This window comes from Pagrus major, chromosome 15, assembly GCF_040436345.1.
Source record: "Pagrus major chromosome 15, Pma_NU_1.0".
Lineage (NCBI taxonomy): Eukaryota > Metazoa > Chordata > Actinopteri > Spariformes > Sparidae > Pagrus > Pagrus major.
Genome location: NC_133229.1, coordinates 6,485,410 through 6,506,369, shown reverse-complemented (window position 1 = coordinate 6,506,369; position 20,960 = coordinate 6,485,410). Strand labels below are relative to the sequence as shown.

Below are 20,960 nucleotides of genomic sequence, written 5' to 3'. Positions count from 1 at the left end.
GAAAGGGAGGAAGAATAAATGTATTATTTACCAGTGAGGGAGATACTCTCGAGGCTGCTTATTTCTGAGGGAATGTACAGAAGTGGATTGTGAACAAGGAAAAGCTGGAAGGAACAGAAAGTCACAAATGTCTTTTTTCGTCAGCAGCTTTTGGACCAGATGGAGAACACTGGATATTATTGTTGTGCTCCAAGATGATAGGTCGTGTCTGTGCCTCATAAATGCCATCATTCATCACCCGAATAGAATGGACACTGTCCAGCAAGTATCTGACCACTGCTATATCCATGGCTGAGTCTGGCGTTTCTCATTGTTGTTAATTGATTTTTAGTATAGATACAGATTTGTGGTATTGTTTTTCTATCCGTATGTGACTCTATTATACTCACCTCATTCATATGCCTCTATAGCTAAAAAAGGTATGTTTTCAGGATTATTTCTGAAGCAAACACTCTCTTTTTGATATGTTTTAGGCCATTGTTAGCCAAATGACCAAAATGCATCCCCCTTCTTAACCTGCCAGCCCCCGTCTACATCCCCTAATAGCAGAGTTACTAGTGTTTAGCAGAATATGTGAGTCTAGTCTGCCTGACTCATTGATCCTTCATCTCACTGAGGTTTGTGCAAGTTAGAATTCATCAGTAGCCTGCTGTGCTGTGTATCGATGAATCCGTGCCGATGTCTGTGGTGCTGAAGAAGTAGAATTTGTTATTCTGCCTTTTTCTTTCAGTCTCCCCATTCTGTACGTTTCGTCTTGGTTCTAAAATATTCTACAAGACACACTATAAATACTCAGTTCTTCACTAAATTGTAGCCAGGCATCATAGCATTATAGTTGCAGTAGAGCGAGAGGATCATATAGACACACTGCTGCCTGTAATGTTCTCATTATATTTCTATGATCTTACAGCTGTGTCAGTGCTGAGAATACAACCAAGCTTTGGAGGTAAGACAAGATAAGATAAGATAAGATAAGATAAGATAAGATAAGATAAGATAAGATAAGATAATCCTTTATCAGTCCAACAGCGGGGAAATTTGCATTAAAATATACGTTAAAAAAAAGCAGTTAGAACAATACAAACAAATAAAAGTGTATATGAGTGAGAACTGGTTGTTAAAAACTGTCAAATCACAGGCTGGTTGTAAGTGAACCAGACTGCCTTACTTGATGAACTGACTGCCCCACTAGAGGGAAATGAAGAGCCAAGGTAGAGCCTGTCAGAGGTGAGAGACTTAGAGAGGTGATTTATGAGCTCTCAGCTCTTCAAAATCATTTCCACCTGAAGAAGAAGAGCTTTTGCTTTATGATTTAAAATGATCCCTTGCTAAGACTTTTTACCCACACTCGGAGCTAAAAAGTTTTATCTTGCATTTAAATTTTCTAAATGATTTTCATGATTATTCATATTGAATAGTAACAGTTATAAACAGTGAAGGAATGTAACAAAGTCCATTTACTCAAGCACTATACTTAAGTACAATTTTGAAGTACTAAGTACTACTTTACTTGTGTATTTTCATTTTCTGCTACTTTACAGTATACTTCGACATTTTGGTGGCAAATATTGTACTTTTTACTCCACTACATTTTTTTTTTGATAACTTTACTAGTTCTTAGTTAGGTTGCATGGCACCTCAGAGCCATTTTGAAATAAATGTATTGCAATCGGATGAAAAAAAAAAAAAACTGATTCCAACAATCAGAAAAATGCTGAATATCTGATCTAATAACCGGGCAGGCTATTAGTATGCAGAATATGCATACATGTAAATTTATGTGTAATTTTACTTTCATGTGTACTTTTGAACTTAAGTATATTTGATATCAGATACTCAAATTCTGTTTATTTTGGTGACTTTTACTTCTACCAAAGTAATATTTCAACAACATATCTTTACTTTTACTCAAGTATGACCTTTTGGTTGACCTTATTTACAACACTGGTTATAAACATGATTTTAAATATCTGTAAATAAGAATTCATATTTATACAACTCTACTAGTCTCCTATTCATATCGTGGTACATAGAGGTGGCCAGCCTCCTGCTCCTCCTGTCTTCTTCCACTACTGAAAGCTGCACATTAAGTGAAGATACTTGTTTGCTCTTTGACCTCTGGACCAGCATTCTGTCTTAAGGTGTCCTACGAGTCCACGAAGCTGGCTTACCTTCTCTGACGTGACTGAGGGGGGTTTGTAACTGAGATGCCCTCTGGTTCCTGTATGAACTATAACGTTTGCCTGCCACCTGTTAGTCTCCTGCCAGAGCCAATCATATCCAGGGGGATGATCACTAAGCGCAGTGACACAAGAAAACACATCTTGTAAACTGCAGACTATAAAGGGCGATTTTATATATTTTCTCCTTCATGTACTCTTTATAAACTGTGATATTAAGTCAGTGCACACATTGACTAATAACATGCATATTCCTCTTGCTCATAAAGACATATTTATATTTGATTAATTTTAAAAGTCTATAGACAGAAACCAGTTCCAACACAAATCACCTGTAAGCTTGTTAGAAGCTGATTACAAGGTGATGTTTTGGTCAGTCTTGCTCTCCTAAACCCCTCTTGAGCCTGATGTAAGTAGTGAACATAGCAGACACTGAGGCATGCTGATCGCTCATGAAATCAATGAAACTGCAGGTCAACATAAGGGAACTCTTTCTACTCAATAATCAACATGCTGTAGCTAATATACTCTGGAATTGCATCCATACTGCAGCTGAGATGTAGCACAAAATTCTTAATTTGCGTAAACACAACTATTCGTTCTGGACTTGAAGAAAGACTAAAATGCACAAAATGGACATTAAAATAGAGTCTGATGAAAATAGACTTTATTGAAATTTTACATTTCTTATACATAATTTATACATGATGCTATTGCACATATAATTGTGTATTTAATGCTATACATGCATGACAGAGTCACATTTCCTTGCAAATGTTGCATTCGCTGAGATTCAAAGTTCTTATGTTGAAAGCAAACAATTTGCATCCAAAAAGAAAACACAATAAAATCTGACATTGTTCTGCTATGTGCTACCCATGTCACAAGCTCTGTTCTCCAAAATAAATCTTAACATGTCAGCTTTCAGAAATCACAACACAGTGTTTTTCCACATGACACCTTCCTGTGTCCTGTATGCCACACGTTCTCTGGACACGCTGACTTATGAACAGCACATTACTTTATGTAAGCAGGGGACTTAAAAAGGAAAGCCTCAGGGCTAGAGGTGGCTTATTACTAAATCCAATTCAGGCAAATCTTCTTACATCTCTCACCCATTTGCCAGAGACATATGTTTGAATTTTTTAAAACAGTACATGCAATTAAAAAGTCATTAGTTATTTTGCTTTGAGCTGTTTTTCAACAATGTAAGAGTATTTTATTACCGTATTTATATTCAAAAAATACTCAGATACAACAGCTCAAACTGTATTTGCAGCCTAATATTTCTACTCACATCATGTCCAAAGTCAAAGAAAGTGAGCTAAATATCCTTACATTATATTTAGTATAAATATTCATAATAAAATACAAATATGTACTCTTCTCAATGATTCCAACAGTTCTTTTGGTATATCCAAGACTAATGTTAAATTAATGTTTACATAGCATCACATACAAACTGTATGTTCTTGAGACCGGTGCTGACTAAATTTCTGTAGAAGAGGACATAAACATTAAAGTTTATAAAAATAATAATCATTTAGTGTTTTTTCATCTGTGAACACATGCTCATGCACATACACACACTGTACAAATACACATGCGGACAAACATTCAGAAATGCTTCGGCGGTCCTGGAGGTCTAGCAGACAACACACGTCTTTGACTTTCCTTCTCCAGCTGTTGAAGGAACAAATGAGAAAGACAGTAAGATATGGGTGCCAGCACAAACACAGAATGAGCAGAAGGGATTTGATTTCAAGGTGTTTGCACTCACGTTGTGCGTCTCCACCTTCCAGCTTCTTCTTCTCGTCTTCGATGGCCTTCAACTTGGCCTCGTGGACATCAGCGAGAGCTCTCCACTCTCCCCTGTTGATGTTCAGCCCTTCGAACATGGGGCTGATCTCTGTGTGGAAACGAGAGAACTCCTGCAAACAAACAACAGACATGAGAAAATTTAATGAAAAAAATATATACATCAAGATCATATAGATTTGTATCCATAAACAATTATTATTGTTCTTTGTATCTACCTTGTACACAAAGGAGCACACGAAGTCGATGAAACCACACTGCATCTTAGGCAGCTCTTCCGCATGATTTCTGTCCATCATTGGCTAAAGTAGAAGAAGCAGGAGATGATGAGTATTGTTATGGATTTATGACAACATACACAGTGCAGGCAACATACAAAAAACATAGCTTAAAGCACTTACAATGGGCTGCTGATCAAGAACGGTCCTTTCCAGGTCTCCCTGCTCCCAAAATTCTGCTGCCACCATCAGAGCGACCTAGAACCACAAGAAAGCCGTAAGACAATGACAACAACTGTCTGATTGATGCTCTGTAATCATGTCACAAGAAGACGGGAACACACCTTGCTCTGAACCTCCCATGGCTTTGTAATGGCTGACAGGTCACAAGCTGTCATCATCATTGCCCTGAGGAAAATACCATTGAGGAATATTTTTGAATGAACTTCAGGCAATCTAGAAAAATGGTCAAGTGAAACAAGTGTGGCTACTTTACACGACAAACTATGCATTTACATGATAATTTCCTTCCTGGTTGCGTTGTTGGAGACGTAGCTGATCTTCTCCTTCTCGTCCGCAATCCCCTCCACAGATTCCACAATCTTTTGGAACATTGTTCTCTTCCTGAAAGACGAGAAAGCTGTCAGATCTTTTATAAAGTCATCGAAAATCATTGATAGGCAGAATAAGGCAAGTGTTAAGTCTTAATCTTAAATGTGAGACACACTCTTCTGACATTCCTTACTTGAAGTACAGGGCGAGATCAGTGGCAATAATGCAAACTTCAAACAGATGCTGCACCGTCTCAAACTGACGCTTCTGGAGGTTTTGGAAGATATTCAGGTTCTGTGAACAACAGCAGAAGAATGAAGTTAGACAGCACAGCATAAAAAAACATTTGCACATTTTAACTATTTCTTCCACAACAATAAACACGTAAATATTAACATATGAGCACCCACCTCATTCTCCATCAGTGTCTTACTGTACTCAAGATGATGTCGCTCCATAATTGAGGAGCTGTGCAGTTTTGCCAGTGGAGATAAACTCCTACAAGAGTCCACAAGAGCCGGAGCAAATAAGTCAAAATTTTTAGCATGTCACTTTCAATTTCTCACTGTAAACGACTCACAAAAATCTTACTTTGTCTGGTAGAGATTGTTGGTCCCCCTGTGGTCAATATCATGGCAGAATCCAGCAGCAACCATGGCGAAGGCCTCGAGATCGGAGTAATACTTCTTCAGTTTACCTGTCTGTTGCAGAGCAAAGAGGACAACCCTGTGTTATGGCGAACAGTAGAGGAGGTCATAAAAAATATATATTCAGATGAGAAATCAGACTTACAAGCAGCAGAGTGAACATGGTTTGTCCAACATTGAAGCCGTGCCTCCAGTTGTGATAGGTGATGTCACGGTATCCCCTGCGAACGGTGTACATCCATCGTGTCAGGATCTAAACCACAGAAGTCAAAATAACAAAAACAAAGACAAAACAGAGGTGCAATAAGTCAAAGATCAGACTCAGATCACATAAACATCTTTTAGAGTTGTATAGCAACTCATCTCAGCCAAGTCAGCCTAAGAAAAATACACAAACAGCAATAATAGCTTAATTCAAGTGCCAATTCAGTTTGACCTCACTCAAAAATGTTACCTCTCTGCACTCAAAATGCACAGACGTGGGTGTGTTGAGTGTTTCAGAGGTGGTTTTGCTGCGGTATACTGTATACTGTACCTCAGCTGGGACTTTGAACTTCTCCACCACCCCCAGCTCAAAGAAGCAGCGGATACCACACTTGATGAGTTCGACCTCTGACAAGGGGAAGTCGCTGAAGCGGAACTCGAGGAGCTCCACTGACTTGGCTTCAGGGATGTTGGCTCTCTGCGCATCAGAAACACATCGCAAACAGTCAGCATACTATCCTAAACAACCTGAGTTTATGAGGAGCATTGTAGTCGACACGTCGCAGTGCTTACCAACAGTTTGTACATCTCCTTCTGGTCACAGTCCTCTGGCACAGAGCCAAACTTCTCTTGAGTGTTCTGTGTGGGGAAATAAAAGAAAGTTAAATCTGTTTTCCATCTGGCTGAAGTAATATCAGTCAACTGAGGCAGCAGCTTACCAGGATGGTCTGCACGTCATTCAGTGTGGCCGTCGTCTGGTACATGAGCATTTCCTGGGAGATTTCTTTACTCCACTCTGTCCTGTTCAGTTTGTCGTATGTGTCGCTGCACAGGGTGGACCAGCCGAGGAACTGGGTTAGAGCCTAGTGACACGGACAAATACAAAACAATCCATTTAATCCCAAATATATTTTGTACTATTACCAAATTCTTCCATACAAGCTATATTTTATAAGAATATTTAAATGCATATAAATTCCAATAAAGTACCGTTGGAGGTTATTATTACAGTATTAGAAAAATGTAATGTAGAGAGGCTAAAACAGTAAGACAAAAAATGAGCTAGAGATGTTTTTCCATACTTCTGTGATCTGTTCATCATTCTCGTCGAAGGGGTGGCCATCGGCCCTGTTGAAGAAAGTGGCAACACCAACAATTTCTTCCTTTTTGTTGACGATAGGGAGGGAGAGCACATTCTTAATCTTCCATCCAGTCTCATCCACTGCTTCTTTCTGCCAAACGAATCAAAGAGAATAGTCAGATTATTTTAGTGAACTAAATTGTGAAAGTGAATATAACTGAATAAGAGTCGTCAGTGAGGAATATCTCACCTGGAATGAAAAGTACTCGTCTGCCGCAGCATTCATCATGTTGCAGATCTAGGAGAAGCAAAACCTTTATTACGTGTGTGTTTGGAGATCAGCAGATAAGTGACACAGATTATTTAACTACTGTTGAGTTTGCTTAAATAATTAATGCAACAAAAGTGGAACTTACAAATCCATTCTCTGCTACATATGAGGGGAGTCCGCTGACCAGAGCCCAGTGGTCGGCAGGGGGGCCGCTGTGAGTTCAGAGAGGATGAGTAACTGCAGACTGGCAGTTTAAAAATGCAAATAAAGCTGCATCATCAGGCTAGATGCTGTGCGACAGTACATCACCATACTTACGGGATAACTTTGATCTCCTCTTTGCCTTCCAGCAAATAGTCAATAATCTTGTAGAAGCTGATTTCCTGAAAGTTTTAAACATAAAATAGCATTTTTAGATATTTTTAAAAACATGAAAAATGGTGGATGAGAATAATTTGCTGGACTTACTCTGCCATCAGGTGTCTTGGGGCCTTTGTATGCCTCCTGGTCTCCTAGTTTGATTGCCCACTCATCGAAGAATTCCTGGTTAAGAAAAATCCAAAATCATGTTTCTATATACCGCATTATCAATTAAAATAAATATGAAAGCACTGCAGTGTATGCAGCTGCAGATATAATTGCAGTGAAATGAAATTGTTGGCATGGAAAGTAAGAGACAAATCTTTTTTCAGACTTTCCTCTACACACCTTTTCTTTGGTCATATCCAGGAGTCCCACAGAGTATCTCTCGCACTTGATATATGTCCTCACTGTGTACAAGGCTTTGTGAAACTGCCTCTCAATATCAGTCAACTCTTCAAAAACTTTGCTGGCTGACCACAGCAACACCTACAACACGGAAGAAAAAAAACACATTTTATGACTTTCATGGGCAATTTTGTTTCTTGTGTCATTCATTTATTGTTTTTGGTGCAAAAATCAGTTAAATATTTTTCTTGGACATGGATTTATTACTGTGTGTGTTTACCTGGCTTCTCCTGGACTCGACATCCCACATGTTAGCAGTGTGGGCTTGGAGAAGGATCACAGTAGCAAAGTTCACATATTTATTGAAGAGCTGTAATGAAAAAGCAAAAGTTTTACGAATCACATTCATATGTTTAGCGGATTTAAGCCACTCTCTCTGACAAATCTTAACTTCGATGACCTAGAGAGTCACAAATAGGCCATGACACAAGACAAGAAAAATGTCTGCGCTTCTTCTTCCTAAAAGGATTATAAGTTGAGCTGTCAAAACAGTGACCCAAGCCTCTAAATATACCGGTCAGAGACAGGAAGCTGGTGGGCTAAAATTGGCTATTTTACCTCGCAGGTCAAGATAAGTCAAGCTCCCTGTACTGGATTTGTCTGTCTACTACAAGTGGCACAACCCTGCAGCCCAACTGAGTGCAGTTTCTGTGAGTCAACACTAAACACCAGTATAAAAGACCTTGTTACCAAAAATGAATATTCTGCCCACTCACCTCCTGATCACTCTTTGAGAATTCAGTGGCGCCTTGTTTGTTGAGCGCCATGATGACACCGATGGGTTCTTTTCCACTCATAATGGCAGCAGTGATCATGCATTTGGTGGTGTATTTGGTCTGTTTATCCACAAAGTCACTGAAATGAGTGTCCTGAAAATAATAAGGAGAGTGGTTAAAGGCTGTGCACCAATATACAGGCTGCAAGGTAAATTTAAGGGAACATACAGATCGACTGTTTTTCCATGCATGCTTTTACGTTACAATTGAGTTAGGAATCAACATGAGAAAAGATTGTAGCTACGCAGCTCCAGTGCTGAACTTAATTTAGGTTCTTTAGGTTTTAATAAGACAGAGTTCAAAGATTATGCAACTGCATGTTTTATGATGCAACTGCATGTTTTCTCAGATGTTCATCAGCCTGGTTTGTTCCACAAAGCATGTTAATTCATGTCTAAATTTTCAGTTCAGTTATTAGTTTTGTCATTAGCTCACCTTCTTAACATCAGCAATGTTCTGAGGCTTCTTCGTGTGCGCGGTCCATCCAACAAGTCCCATGTCGGTGGGAAAAACAATCTCTACATTTGGGTTGACTATATTTTTGTCATATGTAGAATTGTGTGTCACATCGAAGAGAATCGAGGACAGCTCGGGCGATCCATTACGAGACCTGAAGCCCCAGTAGCTGCAGCGGTCAGCCTGGATCAGCAGAGCAATCCTCTGGAGAACTTTGTGCAGGGCTTTCTCCATCGGGTTGGTGCCTTGCATCTCCTTTATGAGCTCAAACATGAACTCAGCCTCCTGGATGGTGGTGACATCCTTGTAAGAGGCCGGGTCTTTCACCTGCACCTGGTTGCCGAAGGCAGCAGTAATCACATCAGCCTTGACTTTCTTTTCGTAGTACTCCTTAGCAAACTGTGGGTTGTTGTCAAGGAACTTCTCTACAGTGTCTTTGTCTGCCATGTTGTCCGAGTTTGGATGAGCGATGCTTTCTGTAGCTGCACAAAGTTGCTCCTCTCAGAGTAGTGCAGCTGGATGGATGAAGAGCAGAGTGGTAAAGATGGCCTCCAGAGGATATGCCAGTGCAGACCCTACTGAGACATTTCCCAACTCCTCTGTGGACACACGACCGAAGCTGAAGCTCCAACCTTCCCCCCTGGCAACAGCAGGTAGTGAGTGGCTTACTGGGTAAGGGGATCCTAGGGGAAACTAATTACTGTGACGTTAGAATCATAAAGCCCCTTAGCTTTCTTAACTTGCAAATCCAGCAACTTGTCATTTTAGCCAATCCCATCACAGGTGATAACTCAGTTATGGCACCTGCAGCATGACCTGCTCAGTAGCAGAGGGCAGGGAAGACTGACATTATATCTCAATAACATACTGAAATCTTCTTTGACTCATCTTTCTGTAAACACCCTGTGTATACTGATAGTCAGAATACTGTTGTTTCATCTTAACAAGTGTCAAACATTGTGGCGGAAAGAGTTGTGCGATTTTAAGAGGATAAGGATAATACCATAACAATAATACCAGGCAAAGAAGGTCAGGGGAGTCGTTGACCGCTTGATAAAAGCTGTGTTTAAGGTTCTTATGATGTCTGAGAGGCTATGTATGAGAGACAGTGATTAATGTAATGATATAGTGACTTGCAAGCTCAAATAACTGCACCATCAATGGTAAATTCAGAAGAAATACTGACAATCAGCAGTAGTTCGGTCAAATTCATTGGCAGGCACTCCTCCAGAAAGAAATTAGTGCATTTATGTTCCAAGCCTGGCTTTCCTGTGCCACTTCTGTGGATAGAGGCTACATTTAACCATTTACAGGATTAAGTGGGATTGTTGACTTATGCTTATAGTTTAATTACTCGTGTTGGCAGGGAAACTGCTGATTGTTAGTATGATCTCATTATGAGACACTAATATGTACTTCTCAGCTAGATGACATGAAGGAACTGGCATCAGTAAAAAAATACTAAAAAAAATGGTTATATAAATGTTGTTTTTTTCACAATACAAACATTTATGTAAGTCTGATTAATGAATGAATTAGTTTCTGACGACTTCTGACATTTTAAGAATCAAAACACTTTCTATATTACAATTTTACAGAACAAATTATTATAAAATAGCTCAGTATTATTACAGCCAATAATAATATGTGCTGTACTGTTACACCACATTTATTATTTGTCATTATGGGATAAGATACATTTTTGTAGCATGAAAACAAACTGCAGGAACTTGCAAAATAGCTTAGATAGATTCATTGTAAATTTAATGAATTCAAGAGTGTTTGCACTTTCTGAGATTTAGAAAAGCAGAAAGAATTGCACCGGCTCAGGAGTGCAGCGAGCATGCAAAGATTGTGTCTTACATGAGATGTGTACTGTACACTGTCGATCAAACGTTACCAGAGGTACAGACAACATGCTAAATGTAAGTTTGACACCTGTATTTGATGAAACACGTTTAGATAATCATGGATGTATCCCTTGTGTTTGACCATTGCCACAAGGTCCTTTTCTCAGTGGTGCTACCTCAGAGCCACAGCAGAGCCTGCGCCAGCCGTTCTTGAACTGGCAGACTGAGTAGAGGATAGGATTGAGGGCTGAGTTTGCCAGCGTGAACGTTACCACCCAGAAGAACATGGTAGAAGAGACATCTAAGTGACTCAGGAAGTTTCTAGCCAGGATGATGAAGGTGATGATAAAAATAGGGCTCCACATGATTAAGAAAGAGAGCACAAGAACCAGAAGTGTTCGGAAGAGCTTCATGTCCTGACGGGAGACGTGGTACACGAGGGAGTCTCCGACTGAGGGCTGCTTGTCTCGGGGTCGGAGCCTTTGCCTACAATTTTTAGCAATCTGAAATACAAATAAAATAATATTAGATAATACTGCTATTCTGTACTTTGTGAAACTGCATATGGATTTACACATGGTGCATGATGTCCTTTGTGTTTGTCACCAATGTTTCTCAAACAAAGTCAAATCAATTTCTGACTTCATTTTTTGTATCACGTTATCATATCAATGTCCTCAGTGGTAGAACTGGTTGTGTAATGCTATATTGACAATTGATTGTGCAAAGCTCTGAACCCTCTGAATCAATGTCTGCTTGAATAATTGACCAAGCACACACATCTCTGACAGAGAAATGACTAATATTCACAGATGGTACAAAGAGAAATGTCAATACATGCGTGAATGAGTTATTGTTGAATAAATAATGCATGTTTCTTACACAATTGTATAACTCAAGGGGAAAAGATTAAATGAGCAATCATTGTCAATAAAGTGGAGCAAAAGTATAAAATGTGTACAAAACCAAAGTGGGACCAAAATGATGAGAAGCAAATATTTCGGTCACCAGTCTACATCAGTGAGTCTGAGGGGCTGAAATGTTGAATATTTTTCTTTCAGTTTCCAAGTTTTAAAGGATAAGGCTGGTAATATTCTGTGTTTTTTCTTATTGTCAGATTGTTCCATAAAAACATCAAACCAACAAGTGTTTTCACTCATGCATTGCTACCCCAACATTTTCCAGACATCACCAGGACAAGCTAAATGTATGAACACAAATGTCTAGCTCTGTTGGCATGAACTTTATCCTGTCAGCTTCCTATCACAGTGAGCAACTCACTCGCTGGCATTGCACCTAGTGTAGCTGCTTCATACTCTTTTCTGCTTGCCTGTATCTTGCTTTCCACTCTTTCGTTGATATTATGGATACTTCCAAAATCACGTAGTACTGATATCAATGCAAAAACCTATATCATCATGGATAGGTCCTCCTCCTCCTGCATGTTCTACCCAGCACCGCCCCTCGCCTAAACCTTAAGTATTTCCAGTTGGTGAAAAAGCATCAGACACAACAATGTCCTGTTGTTTTAGACATGTGAAAAAGCATTGAACAGGCAGACATTGTCTGCCGTTTATATGAAAAAAAAAAAGCTATATTGTCAACCAAAAACAATTAAAAACATCAGTGAGTCACATCACTGCATATGCTCTGTAGTACACTTTGAGTCAGTCTCACATGCAATGTCCTGGTGCTGTAAATACTCACTAGAGAGCCAAATGTGTATTAATCCACAGCTGAAAAAAGTCCCTGAAAAACGCAATTTACTCCTGCTTGAGTAACGTTTGCTAAAGGCTAAATATTTTATGGAAATTCTTTATATTTGTGACCAACTTTTAAAGATTTATGTCTTCAGTAGGAATAAATGAGGTTTGGACTGAAGGCCAGACAGGGCAGGAAAGTTTTTCAGTTCGAAAGATGGAGGAACGCATTGTGAGACTAAAGGATCATCCTTTAAAATGTGCCTGGGATCCACTAATCCTAAATACACTCAAACCATCCTCCAAAACTCCTTTCCTCCATCCTTCTTTACTTCCTGACATCTTTGCCCATCACACTGATCAATAAACCCACCTGTAATATTTTGGTGTAACTGACCACAATTATTAATCCAGGCAGAAGGAAGCACAGGGCAGTGAAGGCGACATTCCACACAATCTCTCCGGTCGCATCGGGCCACCTGAGAGTGCAAATGTGTACACGTTCCTGTAGATAAGAACAACAACAAAAAACATTTAATACAAATATATATACATTAATTTCAGGACACCAAGCTTTCATTTTATCTATGAATCCATCTGTACCTGCTCAGGGAAATCCACTTCCATCACAGTGAAGTACAGACTGACGGGTATGCAGGTGAGAGCAGAAAAGGCCCAGATGAAGAAGAGGGTGACAGTCACCATCTTGGGGTTTAAAGTGGGCAGAGTCTTCAGCCGAAGGATAGCCTGGACCCTCTCCACACTGATGGAGGCCAGGGTAGTGATGGTGACACAACCGCTCATACAGATGACATAGAGCACAGTGTGACAGGCCGTATACCCGAGCGTCCAGGACACAGTCCACCGCACTGCCACAATCAGAGGGATCATGCTGACGAACAGCAGGTCGGCCACAAACAAGTTGAGGGTCAGGATGGTTTTGTTGGCCAGCAGCCTGCGTTCCCAGGTTACCAGGGCTGCGGCTCCCACATTTGCTGCCACGGACACCAGGAAGACAGCAGTGATAGCCAGGGTCTCGACAATAGTGGTGGCAACATGATCTGAGCGGTGCAGCTCAGAGAAGAAGGAAAAATAAGTGAAGTTTCTTAAATGGAGAAAGTGAGTGCGAGGGTTAATATCCATGAAGGCAGAAAAAGGTGATCTAGATCAGAGATGCTAACTGATTTCACACCACACAAGTGAATGGGGAAAATGAGCTGATAAGGCACAAAATGATGAAAGAGGAGGGGAGGAGGAGGGACGGCAGCTGGTGACGAGCCTTTATGATGCTGTTTGCTCCAGCTGATAAACAAACACTACAAAATGTTCTCTGTGCTTGTCTTCCACTGTGTAGTTAAACATTTTATTCTGCTCTACTTCAATGTCTCTTTTCTCTTGCAATCCCTCTTTCATAACCATTTTAGTGATGTTTTTGGATTAATATTACCACTGCACTGATCAGTATGTGGCATTTTTCTGCGGTAGATATTTAAGATTGTGCTACTTTTAATTAATATTGAAGTATAGCGTACAGCACTGTGTCACACTGTATACGATTATCTCAGGTTTGGAGCATTATTACCTTGTGAGAATCCTGCATCTACAAAAAGTCAACTATTCATGAGTTCAAAGAAACAGCCTGTTTTCAGCAAATGTATTTTCCAGCTAATCCAAAAGGGTTTTAAAATAGTTAATTAAGCTTAAGAAGTAGGAGAGGAAGGAGGACAGGTATGAAAAATTGTAATCTGACAAGTAATGATTAATGAAAGATGTTACACAAGTTCAATAGTACAATATTTGCCACTGAGATGTTGTGGAGTAGAAGTATAAAGTTGCATTAAATGGAAATAATCAAGTAACGTAGGGCTGTACTATATGGTTCAAATATCACGTTGCGATTACTTTGACAGATATTGTGATTGCGATATGATTCACAATTAGTGGAGGGATCATGTTTGCATCAAAATGTTCAATTTCACTGAAAAAAATATTAAAATCATGATGATGTGATGATCTGTTGGCATTTTCTTACATCTGGAGAACAGGATTTTTAGGGCCAGGACATTTCTGCCACACTACAGTACATTTTACATTCATCAAATAATTGCATTTTATTGCGATTTGGATATCGCATTTAGTCATATTGCGATTTTGATTATTTTGCAATGAATTATGTCACTCTAAAGTAATATACAAGTAACTCAAATTTGTTCATAAGTACATAATTTGAGGAATGGGAATAGCTCTAAATACAATTAATACTCACTACAGTTTGTTGTGATCTTGGATTGACCCGACTTCCCCGTGGGTTAATCTAGTTCTAATCTTCAATCAATCCAACTGTTTAATACTGTGTTAATTGCAAATTCACTGAGATCTAATTAGTTTGACACCACTTTATTTACGTTGAGAATTAGATTACAGTGTTTACTTCCAGGTGATCTACATTAGTAAGATAGTAACTAATCAGTGGCTGAAAATAGGCTTTTCAACTCATGCAACCCTACAGGGATAGGTTTAAAATGTTTTGGAAGAGGAAAGATTTACCTATACCTATAACTTGTTTAAATGTTTGTTTTAGCTAAAATGAGCTTAGACACATACTTATTGCTCTGAAAGGATTTCTGGTCATGTCTGGTGTTGATAATCTACTGTACAAGGCCACAGGAGAAACAGCCTCTTGGCTCTATGTCTGCCTCTCAGACAGGCTTAGCTCATATTCCAACTTTCCATGAAGACGTTTCCCTATGATAAGTTCCTGAAAGGCACAGCAAGTTACATGTGTCTAAACCATGTGGACATCTTTTTCTGAAGCCTTTAAACTAGGTTAACCCTTGGTGTCACGTTCCCTTTCAAAGCCCACAGCCACTGCACAGACCTCTGACTCTCCATATTGTCGGCTAGCAATACTAATCCATGTCCTTAAATAGCGCAGGAAAGGGATTAACTTACACAAGCTGTTATGAGCTATTCATCTGGTTTGAACAGCGTCAGACCTGGGAGAGGTCAGGGACCTATGGAACTGAAAATATAGGGAACCACCAAAGACAGTAGAATATAAAATTTCAAAGCAATCTATTCAATACTTGTCAGGTTATTTCACTAAAAAACAAAAAATTACCTGAGGGTGGCGCTAGAGGTAAAGTCAGACAATCACTAAAGTCAGTACGATTAGTGTGGGAAATAAAATGTAACTTTTGACAGAGAAAAGAAGCATTTTAGAGCTAAACAAAACTTCGCGGGTGCATTTTCATTAAATATTCATAACCGCAACCTCAACAATGCAACACTATCGTTTATTAACTTGTACCTCTGGTTACACAACATAGGTGAAATCCATATTACAGAAGATACAGAACTGAACAAGGTGGCTCAGCTTAGTCGAGACAGGTTTCTAGGTGGCTCATGAGTTCTCTGTAGTGATCTGCAGGATACTCGGCCTGGCAGCTGGGACACTCCAGGAAGCTTTCATTCAGCCCGCTGCAGTGAGAGGAGGATGTCTGCCTATCTCTGGGGGGCATGGAAGGTGGCTGTGCCTCTTCACCTGAGCTGCGATTCTGCTGGTCTCTCTAAAATAAAGGAAGTCAACCATCAATTATGGTTAATAAGAATCTCAGTGATGAAATCAGCTTCTTAAGTAGTTTTTTTTATAATGGTCCTATTTTAAACCAAAAACACTAAAAGCTGCACTAAACAATATTCTTATATTCAATTATAGATCAGATCACTACAACCGTGATTCCCAAAAAGTTGGGACACTGTGTAAAACAGACATAATAACAGAATTAAATCATTTCCATAGAACTGTTTGTAAAACAACCATTTTTATGAAGTGTTCCTGAGCTATGTAGTAATATCCTATAAACAATCATGTGTTTCACAAAGTAGTGATTTTGCATTCGTACAACTGAGCCTTTCGAGGATGCCCCTTTCATACACACTCATGATACCATCATCTGTTACCAGTTAACCTGTTTACCAGTGGAATATTCCAAACAGGTGTTTTTTGATTATTAAACAACTTTTGTTGTCTCTGTCCCAACTTCAAATTCAAAATAAGCATATATTTACAAAAATCAATTAAATTGATGAGGTAAAACATTAAATATATTGTGTTTGTACTGATTTATTTGGATTATATGTCAGAATTGATTAGATAGTTATCATTTTCTGTTTGATTTATGTTTTAACACAGCGTCCCAACTTTTTTGTAACAGGGGTTGGGTATGTAATGTCAATGTAATGTAATGTCAATGCAACTTACGCCTATTACGCCTAGTTTCCAAGTTAAAAGTAACAAATATTGGAATTTATGATACTATGTCAATGTTGCGTTTTTAGGTTCCTAAGTTGCCCGCAAGTGCACAAAAAACAGTTCAGGCAGCTTTCAGGCTCATCACTGATGAAGTGTGGAGATTACTAATCTAGTCCATTGCACTATTCATGCCAACCTTTGACTGCCTTGTTCCACTGTCTTTATTCTTTTGCAGCAGCTTCAGGACTCTGACCATCTGCTTCTTCAAATATGAACAGTTCTGCCTCTCATCATCAAGATCTTGTGAAAAAACCTGGACCTAAAATTTTAAAAGTTCGCATTACAATGAAGAATCTAATATAGCAGAGGTGTGAGGTGAGGTGATACAAAGTGAGCTTCTGTCATACCTGTCGCTCCAGGTCTTTAATATCTGCCCAGTCTGCATGGTGACGATCTAACATTAATTGCATTAATTGTTCCTGAGAAGAGAGATTTATTTTTTTATAATTCTGTCTTGACAATAAGTCTTGTATTTTTCCTACTTACTGGATGAATAGTTTAATGAAGATGTACATGCAGCTCAAAGTTCGCCGATTTAGGCTTCTCATCATCCAGTCTGCGTTGAAGGTCTTTGTCCTCATCACTCACCATTTCTTCCTCACAGTGATGGTGATCTTCTGCTGCACCTTTTCTGCTCATTTTTTCAGCCTGTAGCTGCTGCTTGAGCTCCTCCACCTCCCTCTCCATTTCCATGAACCTACACATCAACTGCTCTGTCATGTAGCTGACAACCAGTCTAACCTTCTCCAACTGAGCAGGACAATATTATTTAGTTTGTTTTTAGTAGCACACATACCTTTGCTGGGTCATAAACAGGTTCTGGTTGGTCATGTCATTCTTTTCCCTGACCACCCCCAGGTGGTCGTTGGCTTTCTGTAGGAGTTGTTCAAAGCGCTCCTGCAGCTGGTTCATTCGCTCCTTCTCTGTAATGAGAGAAGATGAAAATGAAAAGTTAAAAAAGGAGGATTTTGTAGGTTAACATTTACAATCAAAGATGTTAGATACAATCACATGCACCATGTAGTAATATAAATAAAAAACATTATTCTAAAGGTACATTGCAAGCCCGAGATTCTGTGATAGTGGGCTACTTCAGGACAATCTCGAGATCTTAAAAACCTTGTTGTGACAGTCTGTTGCCCCTTGTTGCCCCAGTGGTGAGTGCCCACTGCCCACTGTCCCTCTGGCTCACCATCTGAATAGTCTTCATTGTGCTGCCGCTGTGAGCGGGCCTGATTGGCTTCGTTCAGCTGCTTCTCAAGCCATAAAATTCTGGCCAGAATTGCCCTCACATAGGCCTCTCTCTGCTGGTCATATTCCAGCCACTGCTTGTTCTTCTCCAAAGCCTCGGGGGATTGAATAAAAGAGTGAGAAACACATAACTGACAAAGACAGAAAGAGAGTGTTGTGCCAGGGGGATGGCTCTAAAGCAAAAACACTCAGCAAGACATGTATACTGTACACAGACACACATCCTCTCTTAGAGACAAAAGCACACACAGACTTAAAAGTTAGGAGTAACAAAAAACGTAGAGGTGGATTAGGTGAAAAATACAAACAGCTGTGCAGCAAACCACAAAGAACTTACATCATTGAAGTGATTTTGCAGCTCTCTTATATTGTTAGATGAGGCCCCTTCATCTGAAGTGGGGTCCTATTTGAAGACAGGAACATACAGTCCAACAACCCAATTTACCCAACTGCTTTAATAAAATAAACTCCATTATGACATGTGATAACAAGGCCAAAAACACAGATGATTCAGAGCATCTAGTCTTATGCTGTCTACATAATCCAGAATGTCACTGTGATGGCATGCTCTGTATGAGGAAGTGTGTTTTCATGGACAATACTCCTCCTCTAGATCGAAGACTGACAATAAAAAGCAACTGCTGCCATCTAGTGGTGTAAAAGTGGTAAGAGGTGAAGGGGGCTTGGCAAATCAAATGATACCTGAATTCCTTTTATTGTGCCAGTGCTTTTTCTACAATGACATGTCAAAATGTCCACTGTGAATATGGCCTTTTATGTGCTACCAATCTGCACCCAAGGCTGAGCAGAACATCAGTTTATACTTTTAAGCATCTAACACTGTAAAGATTTTATTGGAAGTGCCAAATATGGTGAATTGTAACAGCCAATTTTATCAGAAAAAGTAACATGTGTTGTAATGTCCAGCACTAAAACATTTTGTGTTATGTCTGAGCATCAGAAGAATGAACTCCAGCTTATAGAGGCATACAGCTTGTTCTTGATTTCTTCAATCTCTCTGGCACAAATTGATATGCTGTCCTTTCTCTTCATACTCACTTCATCTGTCAGCTTCTCTTCTTCGTCACTCAGCTGCTCTGATGGCAACGCAATCTTCTTCTCTTTGGCCGTCAGCTGCAGACAAGTCTCCCGCCTAACAGATTCAAGAGAGAGGAAGTGCTGCGAAAAGACAGAGAAAAAAAGTTGTTTCACTAATGCTCCACTACTGTAAAAATGATACCCTGAATAAAAAGGGAAAACACAACATTAGGGGGAGCTAAGTGGTCTAGTTCACTTTTGTTTGATAGTTAACAGATAAACAGGATTGTTGGATAAAGTTTACCTCTACTAGCTTATTGTGTTCTGCATGTTGACGAGACATCTCAGCCAGGGTCTTCCTCAGGTAGGCATTCTCCTTCCTCAGACTGCTGACAACCATAGTATGCTGCGAGTTGAGCTTTTTAGTGAGGAACCCCTTTGGCCTATAATTGGAGGACGCCATCTCAATCACCTGTTGACAAATATAACAAGAGATAAACACAAGAAACGATATATTTTGGGGTTGTCAAAATATATGATTTCAAAAATAAACATTCAGAATGGATCCAAGTTTATTTTCATTCAGCTGTTGCCATCAGCAAATGCAGAATGGTAAACACTGAACTGGACCAAAGTTTTGCTTCAAAGCAATTCAGAAGAGAAAAAGGCCATTTTGTAATTGCATTTATGATTTCATGCAGTTCAAATCAATAACTGCTATAAATCTTACCCTGGTAATAGTGAGTTGCTGTTTCTCTGCCAGAGAGTTGCTGATTCAAAACTCTATGGTATCTTGTTGAATTATGTGCTCAAAAAACATCGAAGTACCTTTCCAGGAAAACTGTGCAAACTCAATCTGCTGATGAAGATCATGTAATATGAGTGAAAGCTCCAATAGACCTAGAAGTGTCAATTCTGGCAAAGGTACATGACGTGATTGATCGTCCATATTTCTTGAGTTACTTAAATAATAAATCCGTTTTTTACATTTTCTATCTATCAGCCATGTTAACAACTGCTAACATCACCTAATATTACGTCGACATTCACTTGCTTAATAGGGGCTGTGTGTAAACTGGATATTGGACGCTGAACCTCATTAGCTCATTACTAGTTTAGCTAAAAAGCAGCTAACTCTAGTTTAGCTAGCTAACGTCAACTTATCCATCACAAACAGCTAGGGTTATGCTATTTTTATACTTGGTAGCAGGTCTTGTTAGTCAATAGCATCCATGAAGGGAAGATAACACCACATAACGTTACCTTCGTTACCATTAGGTAGTTACCCGTTAGCTTTACTAAAAACAGTTAGCATAAAATGGTACTAGCTGCCATACAGCGCTGATAGAGTATGAAGTTACCACCGCTACTATAGTAAAACCTGACCTTCTATGACGGAATAAACGTGAAATTAACTTTAGAAGTGTTTCCTAAAGTATCCTGCCATAAAAAATAATTGTATTTAACTAGCATTACCTTAGTAGAGAGGGGCGACACGACAGATAACTAAACTGCCAGTGTCGTGGTGCCTTCAGATCCGCGCCTAAATTCGTACTTCTAACGTAGCATATTTGCAGCCACAGCGCGCCTGCGCACAAAATATGAAATAACTGATATTGCCACTGGAGCAGCGTTGTATTGACACATATGTATGTGTTTGGTTGTGTTTATCTTATCATAGTATGTAGCTAATTCTCACTTTATTTAGAAACATTACAGGGTTAGCTAGCTTAAGTGTAATTTCCGACAGCACTGAAAGGATGCATGACGTCGTCACACCACTGAGGGGCGCTGCAGTACAAGAAATGAGGAGCTGAGACGATGGCTGGTGGATG

General features: G+C 39.5%; 3 protein-coding genes across 7 annotated transcripts; all 3 read right to left on the bottom strand.

Annotated features, from left to right (window-relative positions):
• Positions 1–3,825: 3,825 nt before the first annotated feature.
• Positions 3,826–9,418, bottom strand: LOC141009699 (cone cGMP-specific 3',5'-cyclic phosphodiesterase subunit alpha'-like). The gene is made up of 22 exons (XM_073482391.1): positions 8,951–9,418; positions 8,456–8,608; positions 7,960–8,049; positions 7,680–7,820; positions 7,440–7,514; positions 7,290–7,354; positions 7,117–7,183; positions 6,951–6,998; positions 6,702–6,851; positions 6,339–6,482; positions 6,193–6,258; positions 5,951–6,097; positions 5,561–5,668; positions 5,360–5,469; positions 5,179–5,266; positions 4,962–5,062; positions 4,733–4,840; positions 4,561–4,624; positions 4,400–4,474; positions 4,217–4,300; positions 3,955–4,111; positions 3,826–3,863 (listed from the first exon to the last, which is right to left on the bottom strand). The coding sequence occupies exons 1-22, from the start codon at positions 9,416–9,418 to the stop codon at positions 3,826–3,828; spliced, it is 2,547 nt and encodes an 848-aa protein (XP_073338492.1).
• A 1,519-nt stretch (positions 9,419–10,937) lies between these two features.
• On the bottom strand, positions 10,938–13,664 carry LOC141009698 (free fatty acid receptor 4-like). The gene is made up of 3 exons (XM_073482390.1): positions 13,125–13,664; positions 12,895–13,026; positions 10,938–11,324 (listed from the first exon to the last, which is right to left on the bottom strand). Exons 1-3 carry the CDS (start codon positions 13,662–13,664, stop codon positions 10,938–10,940), a joined length of 1,059 nt encoding a protein of 352 aa, XP_073338491.1.
• A 2,134-nt stretch (positions 13,665–15,798) lies between these two features.
• Positions 15,799–20,692, bottom strand: LOC141009805 (centrosomal protein of 55 kDa-like). Of its 5 annotated transcripts, none has more exons than XM_073482515.1 (11): positions 20,602–20,692; positions 19,856–19,984; positions 19,430–19,597; positions 19,147–19,266; positions 18,425–18,490; positions 18,029–18,182; positions 17,633–17,759; positions 17,425–17,533; positions 17,184–17,255; positions 16,973–17,095; positions 15,799–16,090 (listed from the first exon to the last, which is right to left on the bottom strand). In XM_073482515.1, the coding sequence occupies exons 3-11, from the start codon at positions 19,586–19,588 to the stop codon at positions 15,899–15,901; spliced, it is 1,122 nt and encodes a 373-aa protein (XP_073338616.1). In that variant the 5' UTR covers positions 19,589–19,597; positions 19,856–19,984; positions 20,602–20,692; the 3' UTR covers positions 15,799–15,898. The 5 variants fall into 5 exon arrangements, with proteins under 5 accessions (XP_073338616.1, XP_073338617.1, XP_073338615.1 ...); XM_073482516.1 differs by having other exon boundaries at positions 19,856–19,981; positions 20,602–20,666; XM_073482514.1 differs by lacking the exon at positions 19,856–19,984 and having other exon boundaries at positions 20,602–20,677.
• Positions 20,693–20,960: the final 268 nt, after the last annotated feature.

Coding starts and splice junctions, on each gene's coding strand:
- LOC141009699 (XM_073482391.1), bottom strand. CDS start 9,418: ATGGCAGACAAAGACACTGTAGAGAAGTTCCTTGACAACAACCCACAG. Junction 6,098..6,192: donor AGGAGATGTACAAACTGTTG/GTAAGCACTGCG, acceptor TCTGATGCGCAG/AGAGCCAACATCCCTGAAGC. Junction 4,301..4,399: donor TTCTTGATCAGCAGCCCATT/GTAAGTGCTTTA, acceptor CTTCTACTTTAG/CCAATGATGGACAGAAATCA.
- LOC141009698 (XM_073482390.1), bottom strand. CDS start 13,664: ATGGATATTAACCCTCGCACTCACTTTCTCCATTTAAGAAACTTCACT. Junction 13,027..13,124: donor AAGTGGATTTCCCTGAGCAG/GTACAGATGGAT, acceptor TCTTATCTACAG/GAACGTGTACACATTTGCAC. Junction 11,325..12,894: donor GTTACACCAAAATATTACAG/GTGGGTTTATTG, acceptor TTTGTATTTCAG/ATTGCTAAAAATTGTAGGCA.
- LOC141009805 (XM_073482515.1), bottom strand. CDS start 19,588: ATGGCGTCCTCCAATTATAGGCCAAAGGGGTTCCTCACTAAAAAGCTC. Junction 18,183..18,424: donor TGCAAAATCACTTCAATGAT/GTAAGTTCTTTG, acceptor CAATCCCCCGAG/GCTTTGGAGAAGAACAAGCA. Junction 17,534..17,632: donor CTGTTTATGACCCAGCAAAG/GTATGTGTGCTA, acceptor GTTGATGTGTAG/GTTCATGGAAATGGAGAGGG.